Here is an 11,536-nt window from a genome sequence, read left to right as displayed (position 1 = left end):
TTAAGGTAGAACCTAGCATTTTATTTAGATCTTCATTAAACTGTTGGAATTGAGAACCAGACATACGTAATAAACCTCCAAAAATAGATCCTGAAAGGCACTTTCTGCTTAGGGCAAGCAGTCATGGAATAAGCATGTAAACAAGCTGGCTTCTCTGTACCACACCAGCCAAGTCAGCTTTCTCCATGGCCAGCCGCACCAGCTCTGCCCTCCCCTTCTGTTAACACCAGCCAGACCCCCTGTAGGTCTAACCCAAGGTTTTTCTGTAGGACACCTTGGCCTACCTGGGAATGCTGGAAACATGTTGTTAAAGGAATCATGGTGTTGAGAGAGGAAAAAAAAAAAAAAAAAAAAAAAAAACTTTTAAAAGCTGCCATCTGAGGTGATGGCTTCTCTGTACTTACGCCATACCCCAGAATACAATAAATAAGCAATTAGAAAACGTTCAAGTATGAAGGGATTTCCTCCTCCCCGCCAAAAGCACTGCTCTCTGAAGGAAGCTGGTTTCTCTGTAGCTACACCAGCTGTTCAGAAAGCTCATTGGACCTGGTTTTGAAAATAAAACAAAGTTAAAACCCTGGGAGGAGTTATTGTGCAGTGGAGTACTCAGGCTTTCTTATAAAGAAAAAAAAAAGTTATCTGGTACCAAAGTGTGCAACCTACAGACCCTCAGGTACTACCCTGTGACTTCTCTGTATGACATCACAAGGGTGCCAAGTGCCTGTTTTTCTAGAGCTAGGAGTTGGTGAGGTTTGGCTAGTGCTGAAACCATGCATAGGATTGGTTTACTAAATAAAAACCTTATTACGTACGTCCTCCAAAAGACAGCTGAAAGTGGAGACATTTCTATTTGGTGCTGTTAAAGAGGTGGCAATTAAGAGCATAAGCACCAGGGAGATGGTTTAATGGTAACTGCCTTTTTTTTTGATGTCAGGCTAGAGCTCCAAATGGGAACTTGCGTTACATGCAAGATTGATTGGATAGGGAACACTCCCTGACAAAGAACTACATAATTAGAAATGGATCAAGTTACAGGGAGGATAAGGGAAGGTTTCACATTCATAAGAGCTCAAGACATTACAAATTCATGCTGACAGGGCTGTGGCATTGCCAGACAGAGGCTATAGTGGAACTACAGGTACTTTACGTGCACATTACAAGGACATTTTCAGCATCTGGTGGGAAAGTCAATGCAATTAGGACTTTGGAGCATTGGGTGAGAGGGCACAAGGGTTCAATTTCGAAGCATTATTTACTACAGTGTTGTTTGTTTCTAGGCAGTTACATGGATCACCTATGCTCACTAAATTCATTATAATGGTGAACAAAACACCTAGGGACAGAATAGCAAGCCCAACTTACAGTCCCCCACAAAAGCTAAAATTCATGTCATTGACTAGAGTGACTGCAACTGATCAGGAGCTGAAAGAGGACAGGAAAACTTAGGAAGAAGGGCCCTTTCCCTCAGAGCTTGAAGGCTTCTCTGTAGCCTACGCCAACAAGTCTGGGGAAAAAAGGCTAACACTTTCAATATTTAAGCTTTTTGGGCACTTCCCATGGGAAGCTGTCCCTACCAAAGTGGCCATAGGCTGCAGTCCTCTGATAAATTGGCTTCTTCAGATCCAGATCCCTGGAATATACAAGTCCGTAACTTAATATGTAGCATTCAATTAAAATAAAGCAAAACAATCAGCAAGACTCATTTTCAAGGGCTCTGGCAAATGAGTTCAGTTCTCTGGGATATGCTAGGAAGAAAGTTTGTGGCAAAAGTGTTACTTCCCTGGTGTCCAAACTCCTTGCACAGTCCTTATTAGTAACTATAGTTCTTGTTTTTCCATCCCTGGCTCAACAAATATGAAAACTTGTCATTATTCTGAGAAATTCAATTGTCAACAGCTCATCTGATACCATATAATACTTACCAAGGTCCCACTACCCACACCCTACCATATTTTTTTTCTTTATAACAAGCCATGAACATCCCATTTATCTTTATCAGTTTCTTAATGTAAACCACCTCAGGTAAGATTAGCACAAAATCAAACGTGGAGGACTTTTTAGGGTGGTTAGTCTAAGCCATGGACCACTGTAATTTTAGGTTTCTCCAATAACTAAGCCTGCATTGAGAAGTCAGTTTAAAACATCAGCATGTCCTAGGAATTAAAATGTGTTCCCCCACTTGAGTCTTTCTTCACACCTTCACCTCCTCACATTTTAGTAGTATATATATATATATATATATATATACACATATATATATATATATATATATATGTGTGTATACACCCGCACCCTCAATTTTCACTAACAATAGGCTTTACCATCTTTACCTGACAATGACCCCAGGGCGGAGATCAAAATTCTTCTTCACAATCTCTAATAGCTCTCTCTCACTCTTCTGAGAGGTACCATAATGGAAAATGGAGATAGACAATGGATGAGAAACTCCAATAGCATAAGAGACCTAAAAGGATTCAAATGTCATAAGAGTCAGTGATTGAAAGAACCATACAACTCGTGTAATACGCTGGTATAAAACTGACAAGTAGTTAAGCAGATTACTAAATACCCTCCCACTTACATGACTTTTAATTACTCCAATTATATAAAAGAATATATACCTGAACAAGAACCCTCCTGCACAGACCTCCTTTAACAAGGGATTTTGCTACCCAACGAGCAGCATAAGCAGCTGAACGGTCCACCTTGGTATAATCCTTTCCTGAAAAGGCACCTCCTCCATGAGCTCCCCAACCGCCATAAGTGTCCACAATGATTTTCCGGCCAGTCAAACCAGCATCACCCTGAAATTACAGGATTTAAGTCACTCTATGCCTAATCCTTTCCAACACAGTGGTTCTAGATTAGGTTGCCTACTCTGTATGACTCAACAAATGTCCTCAGATGATTCACATGTAGGCTTCAGAAAGCCTAGAAAAAAGGTGCTAGTAGCCAAAATTTTGTTAAGTAACCAAAGATCCAGAAAAATACACTGAACTACATTACCTGAGGCCCACCGATAACAAATCTGCCACTTGGCTGTAGGTGGTAGATTGTATCTTCATCAAGATATTTTGCAGGTACAACAGCTTTGATGACTTTCTCCTTTAGGGCATCCCTCATCTCATCAAGACAAACTTCTTCGTCATGCTGAACAGATATGACGATTGTGTGGACTCTGATGGGAAGCACAGCACCTCGATCCTGCATATACTGCACAGTCACCTAAAGGCAACACAGTTCATCAGAACATCAGTTTACCAAACAATAGCCGTATACTTGGTTCTCTACCTTAAGTTACAATACAGCAAAACACAAGTGCTATTCTTTTTTCAGTTAGCCAGCTATAATTAACTTTATGTATTTTCTATGCTGATTTAACATGTGAGACAATCTAGCTTTATGATCACTTACTTGAGTTTTAGAATCTGGGCGTAACCAAGGCAAAGTGCCATTGCGGCGTAGTTCTGCTAGTTTGGCATTGAGCTTGTGTGCTAAGACAATGGTTAAAGGCATACACTCCTCAGTTTCATCAGTGGCATAGCCAAACATCAAGCCCTAAAAAAGAATGTCACCAAATGTGATCAATTCAAGCTTTAGAACTTAACATCGGAAAAGATGAAGAAAGCTTCCACACTGCCAGGATACCTGGTCTCCAGCACCAATGTCTTCCTCATTCCGGTCAAGATGAACACCTTGAGCAATATCTGGTGACTGTTGCTCCAAGGCTACCAGCACATTACAAGTCTTGTAGTCAAACCCTACAAACAAAAAACACAATGTCTTGTTTAGAAGGAAAAAAAAAAAAAGAGGTCACAGCAATACCCTATTTGGAATTCTAAATACTCCTAAAGAAATCAGATATATCTAAAGCATCATTATACCTTTTAGAAAATGCAATAGGGGTGGAACAAAAGGCTTAAAGAGTATAGTACAGCCACATAACTCAAGTTAATGATTACCAGGAACATTCTAGAAGATAGTTTCTTCATTCACCACTAGCTTTATCTGGAAAAATAAGCTCAGGAAAACAAAATCATTAAGACACACCTTTGGAAGAATCATCATATCCAATATGTTTAATGGCTTCACGAACCACTTTCTGGTAGTCAACAGCAGCTCTGGATGTAATTTCCCCAGCAAGAAGGATCATTCCAGTCTTAGCAACAGTTTCTAATAAAAGAGAGATTCAACCCAACCTCACTTTTATAAAATAACTTTCATGATGTTACCTTTTTGTATCAGTTGATAAGCAAGCACATGTTCTGAACCTACCACAAGCCACTTTGGCATCAGGGTCCTGCTGAAGGTGTGCATCAAGGACAGCATCACTGATCTGGTCACAAATCTTATCTGGAAAAGAAATTCCTGGCTCAATTTCTTTAACTTACTATCAATGTAAGTATGTCATGACCCACCATTCCCTATCAATCCACTGTAAAATCTTTGGAGGTTTTTAAAAAACCATGTTAAAACCTGATATACAACCATCCTGAAGTCAACAATTCAGTGGCATTAAGTATGGAGATCTTAAATGCTGTCTAATTAAAGCACTGCTTTATCAGAAGCCATTTGCCTGAATAATAAATGCTGGATCCTTGTTCTGCACTTGGTTTCTTTCTGCCTTACAAATTAAAAAAAATAAAAAAATGCTAGATACAGTGCTACATGTTACTTGAAAACTTGACAACACAGTTCTAACAGTGGCACAAGCTCACCAATTCAGATAAGCCACAACACCCCAACATTTTACATCTGCATTATAACTCCAACTAGAAGGGTGAACTGTTTAGTTTATCTATTTCTTAAAGAATAGTATTTCCCCTACATCATACAACATTCAATTCCGTAAGTGCACCAAAGTCCCTGTGCACCTAGAGGTCTGGCAGAACTGAGGCACCACATGCAGCCGTCTCTAGAATCTTAAGCAAGGCCAATTAGAGCAACAAGATAATTCAGTTAAAGAATTAAAGAAAGCCACCTTATTAATAAAAAGAATAAAACAGCAATTATTTGATTTTGTTAGAGAAGCTGTCCAGGAACAAGTGCTCAACAGACTGGAAAACGCCCAAATGGATTCTGTATCATTGAGTTTCTCCCCACTGTATTTGTCATCTGTTTTGGGGAAGGGGGAAGGATATTCCCCCAAATTCAAATTCACTTTGCCAAGTTCTCTTTAATCATGCAGAACAGAATCCAAGCAAAACGTATATATATACTCCACCCAAGTCAGAGGCTCAAGACTTCTAGCTACCAACTACTTTAACACCTAACCTTCCGCACTCATCAGGATCTTGGGTCTGTCCTCTTACCACTACGTTGCATGTAGGATTTCATCATAGGCACGTAGGCTATCTAGAGAAACGGATCCTAAAGCCATCAGAATAGAGAGCTACGTTTCTGTGGTCACCCTAAGGCAAAAGCAGCCTAAATAGCAAAATAACGATCTTTACTAGGTGATGTATTCAGGCTGAGATTGAAGATTCCTGGAAATAGCTTCACTCCTGGACGTGTAAATTGATCCCCATAATGGCGGTTCAGCGGACAAAGCCCTGAGAAGGAAATCTTAAGCACAACCTTGCCTTATCGGTAAAGCACCAAAGACTTTAAAAGGAAACCCAACGCAATGGCAGCTGTTAATTCATGCTTCCCATCCTTTTCACGTATGGTCCAAATAAGGACTGTCTTCTCCAACAAGCGCTATATTTAGTTGGAGTCTGTCACCTTGAAGGCAAAGCCCCATTCGCCGAAGGGCACGTCCGTATTCCTTACTGTGCAGTAATGACCGAAACCACGGAGATAAAGGAGACAGAAGACATCCCAAGGCACGGGCACCCCACCCTTCAAACCGAGGGCTCGGGCAGCCGGAGAAGCCGGCGACTCCCCCAGCCCAGCTGCCACATGCGGCAAACACGTGGTTGCCGCTGCAATGCGGGGCGCGCGCTCCCGAGGGCCGGACGCGAGCAGGCGGGGCGGGTCGCCCACTCGAGGTTTTCCAGACCGCCAGGCCGAGGGGAGTTAAAAATGCCCTCCCGGGTCGGAACTCAAGCTGCCGCGGCCCCCGCCCTTCTCGTTTTCTGGAATCTTCCGCAAGCCGAGGCGCGCGGCCGGAAGGGAGGGGAAAGGAGAGGAGGCGGAGGGGGAGGGGAGTGGCGGCCACGCGCTCGGCACCGCCACCGCCACGAGGAAGGCGCGCGGCCGCCGCTCTCCCCACCGCCCGGCGGACGGGGCACCCCGTGCGGGCCCCGCCATCAGCCGGCCCTAGCCGGCCCGGCCCCCAGTTCGCTCGGGGCCTGGTCACCTCACCTGGGTGGCCTTCCCCCACAGACTCTGAGGTGAAGAGGAATGTGCCCTCCTCGATGAACGCCTCGTGGAAGCCGTTGAGCTGCCCGTTCATGTTGGTGTCGGTGAGTGAAAGTGGCGTTGAGGACAAGGAGCAGCGGCGAGGCGGCGACTGCGAAACGTGCAGGCAGAAAACAGCGTTCCACTAAAAGCGAGCGAGCGGCGCGGAGCGAACGGGGCGGCGGGCGGTGCGGCCCAGTATTTATACAGCGGCGCCAGCGCGCGCCCGGCCCGGGCCCCGCCCCTCGGCGCCGCGCGCCAATGCGCCACTCGCGCGGGGGTCGGGGAGAAAGGGCAGTGCGCCCAGCCCAGCCGGGCTGAGCCACTCTGCGGGGCGGGGGGAGGCAGCGAAGGAAACCCGCTCCTTCAGGGAATATTTAGCTATCTCAAGCAGGTATAACAAAGAGCAAATGGAAACGTGAGTGGAGTGGGCCGTTGTACCCTTCCGTGTTCGATGTGGGAGGAAAAGCGACTGGGCTTTATGGACTGGCTCCCCTGTGCTGTGACATGGCACCTCCCTTCCGACCGTTGGCCTGGAGATCTGTGCCGGAGGGCGCGTCCCCCAGCGGTGGCAGCTGGAATCGCGGAGGTTTTGTGCTCTGGCTCTTTCTAGGGGTCTTTCTGGCCGCCCCACCCCGCCTTTGGATACCGGGTGACAGTGGCTCTCAGACCTGCGAAAGTGGACATCTTGACCGGTCAGCGTACGATCCTTAGCACGGCCTTATTCGTCCCGGCCCTGCTCGCTGCTAGAAATTACGAGGGGCGCTGGCCCAGTTGCTAATAATTTCTTGGTTAATGACTCTGGAGAAAATGGCCCGAAAGCAGATTGATGAGAGTGCTGTCATCGATTTAAGCAATTGCAAGCCTCCCCCCATCCCCAGCGCTGAAGTTTCTGAAAGGGACCCTCACCCTTGCTGGCCCTAAAGTGAAGGCCGCGCTCCATCCTTTTCTCCGTCAGGGAGAAAGGAGGCCTCTCCCAAAGCCGTCCTTTTACTGGCAGTGTCTTTGAGAAGGGGAAACATGTTTAGACTGTCATTTCAATGTTCTGATCGGGAGAATGTTGAACAAATATTTATTTTTCTTGGGAAGAGGAAAGCCCTATTCAAGCCCTTGAATGTGCTTAAACAGATCTCTTCACTAGGTGAAATGGTCTCTTTCATGCAGCTTTCATTTTAAAGCGTCCACCTGCGTTTGTCCCAGTTTTGCCCAATAAAGGAAGTATAGAGAAAGAAGGAAAAAAGAGCAAAACAAAACTTGAGCTAAGAAGAAGCAGGGAGTCCGGAACCGATTTCGTGGAGTCCCGTTTGGAAGGAGCCCACAGTGAGGGCGGACGTCACTTCAGCTCATGCAGGGGGCTGGTGTTGTGGTGGCCCAAGCAGAGCGCGTGACAGGAACGTGACAGGAACGCCTGGCTTAATGACGTTGTTAGGGCACAGCCTGCTCCTAGCATGGGAGGCACTTTACACTGGGGAGATGAACAAGACCCTTGTAACAGCCTGTCCAGCTGCCTATTGCCCAGAGAACTAGGTAAATTCTGAAGAACAATCCTCTCTGCCCGTGCGGGAAGGAAGGTGGGAGTTTGCCAAAGACTCACTGGGAAACAAAGGAAGCACTTGGGCTGTTCTGTGCTAGGGGCTTCCACAAAGACATAAAGAAAAGGCTGATCTCCAGACTTCGTGACCACATCCATGGTGGCTCAAAGCAGGCAGCAAGAAAAGGTTAAATCACAAAAGAGACAATAAATATGTTATTTTCATTTGTTGGATTTTGCTTTTCAAAGTAACCCTTCATGGCAAAGTAACTATATAAGACTATTTCATCTTTTTTGTTGTTGTTTTACTGATATTTCTTTTTTTTTTTTTTTAAAGCAGAATGCCAATTTTTTAACTCACCATGAGTAATAAAATTGTCAACTGGAACAAAATGCATGTGTAGGCTGGTCAGTGCATTATCTCTCAGCATAAAAATGTATATGGGAAGCCAGAATATAATTAGAAAGTTATTTTATTAATAGGGAGTCAGAACATGGGGATTAGTTAAATTCAATGATTAGCTCATTAAACCCTGATACCCTATGCTACCAACTCCACAGTGGGGCTATTCCTGCCAAGAAGATTAGAATCAGCTATACATACTTGCTTACCTATGTCTCTTTCATGCTCACAGTATGTCCTTATAACAGTGGTTAAGAGTAGGGGTTTCGGAGTCATGTCTCTGCCACTTATTAACAGTGTTGAGCAAACAACTTGAGCTCTTTACACCTTAGTGTCCTCAGTCTGTAAAATTGGAATAATAATAGTACTATCATAGACTTGTTTCAAGAATTAAATAAAATCATGCAAGTCTTTAGCAAAGTATCTAGCACATAATAAGTATTTAAAAAATGTTAGCTGTAAAAAATTAGCTGTATTTCCTGTGAATTACTTTTCAGTGGCTTCCAATTGCTGTTAGGATAAAAACTAAAATCCCTGCCAGGCGTGGTGGCTGGCATCTGTAGTCCCAGCTGCTTGGGCGGCGGAGGTAGGAGGGTCGCTTGAGCCCAGGAGTTCAAGACCAGTCTGGGTAACATAGTGAGACTCCCATCTCTTAAAAAAAAAAAACCCTACATACTCTTAGAGACCTAAGTGTGATTTGGCTGCTACTTCTTCAACCTCATCTTGTGCAACACTCCCCTCTTTCAGTCTTCTACTTTGGATTTCTTTTAGTAACAATTAATTGCTTAGTATCAAAACAAAGCAGGACACATTTTCATTGATTTTATATTATTCATGTTATCCCTTCCTCCCTTCCACAAATATTTATGAGCACATCTATGAGGCAGACTCAGGGACTGATGCTATGACAATCCTGGTCTCTGCTCACTGAGAGACCTAAATGAGGGGAGATGCCTGGCTAACTCCTTATCCTTCCTACCCCAGTTCAGCTGCTACTTCCTGAATGAAGCCTTCACCTAAAAGATTTGTCACAGGGTCCTATGGTTTTCTTCATGACACTAAGTGCAGCTTGAAATTACAGATTTGATGATTATTTGATGAATGTCTCCAACTCCCAATTAGGTTTGTAAGTTACATGATAATGAGAAGGTGGACTGTTTTGCTCAAGCTTTGTTGCTAAATGCTTGGCACACACAGGTGCTCAAGAATGTTCAAGAGAGAGAGATGAGAGGGAGGAAGGGAAGGAAACAAAGGAAAAGCAAATGAATATAAAGAATGGCAGTAGGAAATAGAGAAATAAGAGACCCTGGTGATCATATAAAATGAAGGACAAGAAGTCCTGTCCTGCTTTGTTTTAGTCACAAGTATTGTAATTAATAAAATTGAGAGCTCTTTACTAACAAAAATGCATGACCATCCTATTATGAGAGGAATGAGATTTCCGATTTCGTAGATTAGTGCCCTAATGGCAAAATAAACCAGGAGAAATTACTGGTTTGTTTCATACCTCATTAGTGAGATTTGTTGAATATGAAATGTTGTAAAGCATATAGAAAAAATCTAATCGCTGTCTAAAGGCTCCAGATTTCTTAACCCAGAGAACATTATGTAGCAGTAGTCCTATAAAAAAGGGAAAGTTGGGATTAGATAAACTCGTATTTGTGATTTAGACAGCAAATATAACAACTCCAGGTCTTATTAGCCTGCCAGTCAGGGAGAGAGTTCCAGTAAGTAAAAGAAAGCATTTGCCGTCCAAGAAGCTGTTGCTTTGTCAGGAGAAAAGAGGAAGATGACACTACATATGGGAAAGAGCAATAGTGAAGGAGTGGAGAAGTTAAGAAGGAAGCTCCTAGACTGTGAGTCTGAAGAGTACCTTCTATGTGAAGACAGGCCAAAAAGAAAGAAATTGGGGCCAGATGTCTCCAAAATTGTGCCAGTCCTTTAGGGCCAAAGCTTGGATAGCTTAGATGGCCTTAAAAGCAAGCTAACTCTACTGGGATCAGAAACAAATACTATGAGAATCCCCTCATTTTTAGGCTTTTTGTATTTTGTTTTTATTTCTCTGTTTTTTTCTCTTGATACTTAATTATTATTTTTACAGTCCCAGTGAAGAAGTCTTGGATGGAAGAATGCATAGGGTATAGGGAAAAAGACACTGAAGGAGATCACAATGTGATGATAATAGCTACAATTTATTGTGACAGGCCCTGTTGTAATATCCACTCCTCACAACAGCTCTAATGAGGCAGTTACTATTTCTCTTCCTGTTTTACAGATGAAGAAACTAGCCTGTAATTCATCACACATCAAATCAATAATGGAGCTGGGACTTGAGCCTGGTCTGAGCTCTAAATTCTTGCCCCTTGTTACAGCCCAGCAATAAATACTTCACACTCCCTGAGGTGACTAATAACAGTTTGGTTTGTATCCTTCTATACCTTTTTCTGTGAACATACACACACATACACATATTTTACTATTCAGAGAAATATGGCTTTTTCTCTTAACAATTTTCATGACCATCTTTCTAGGACAATACATACAGGTATAAATCCTTCTTCCCCCGGCCCCCTTTTTTTTTTTGTGAAACAGAGTCTCCCTCTGTCATCCAGGCTGGAGTGCAGTGGTGTGATCATAGCTCACTGCAGCCTCGAACTTCTGGGCTCAAGCAATCCTCCTGCCTCAGCCTCCCAAGTAGCTAGGACTACAGGCACACACCACCGTACCCAGCTAATTTTTTTATTTTTCATAGAAATGGGGTCTTGCTATGTTGCCCAAGCTGGTCTTAAATTCCTGGCCTCAAATGATCTTCCCACTTTGGCCTCCCAAAATGCTGGGAGCCTGAGCCACCAAGCCTGGACCAGAAACTCACATTCTCAGTTGGATATGAGAATATCATTTCCTAACTCTCTCCAGTGCTGGGTTATTACTTTTTAAAATTTTTGTCAGTATGTCAAATGAAAAATAGTAAGAGAATTAACATTTTTATAACCTTGGCAGACCTTTGCAAGCAAATTTGAATATCCAGAAGCCACAAAGGAAAAGAGTGATAGATTTAACAACATACAGGCCGGGCTGAGTAACCCCAGCTCCTCAAGAGGCTGAGGCAGGAGGATGGCTTCAGCCCAGGAGTTGGAGGTTGCAGTGAGCTATGATCATGCCATTGCACTCCAGGCCAGGTGACAGAGCAGACTTCATCTCCTTAAAAAAAAATTAACAACATAAAAATGAAAAATTGCTATATGAATAAAATTCAAAGA

At 43.5% G+C, this 11,536-nt stretch overlaps 1 protein-coding gene across 2 annotated transcripts; it reads right to left on the bottom strand.

The window, feature by feature from the left end:
* MAT2A (methionine adenosyltransferase 2A) lies at positions 1-6,672 on the bottom strand. 2 transcript variants are annotated; one of them, XM_045549979.1, is made up of 9 exons: positions 6,307-6,672; positions 4,276-4,353; positions 4,051-4,173; positions 3,649-3,761; positions 3,415-3,558; positions 3,007-3,225; positions 2,622-2,804; positions 2,279-2,464; positions 1-2,244 (listed from the first exon to the last, which is right to left on the bottom strand). In XM_045549979.1, exons 1-8 carry the CDS (start codon positions 6,395-6,397, stop codon positions 2,327-2,329), a joined length of 1,089 nt encoding a protein of 362 aa, XP_045405935.1. In that variant the 5' UTR covers positions 6,398-6,672; the 3' UTR covers positions 1-2,244; positions 2,279-2,326. The 2 variants fall into 2 exon arrangements, with proteins under 2 accessions (XP_045405935.1, XP_045405934.1); XM_045549978.1 differs by having other exon boundaries at positions 1-1,630; positions 2,331-2,464.
* Positions 6,673-11,536: the final 4,864 nt, after the last annotated feature.

Source organism: Lemur catta, chromosome 4 (assembly GCF_020740605.2).
Source record: "Lemur catta isolate mLemCat1 chromosome 4, mLemCat1.pri, whole genome shotgun sequence".
Classification (NCBI taxonomy): Eukaryota; Metazoa; Chordata; class Mammalia; order Primates; family Lemuridae; genus Lemur; species Lemur catta.
Note: the sequence above shows the minus strand (reverse complement) of the source record. Positions and strands in the feature narration are given on the sequence as shown.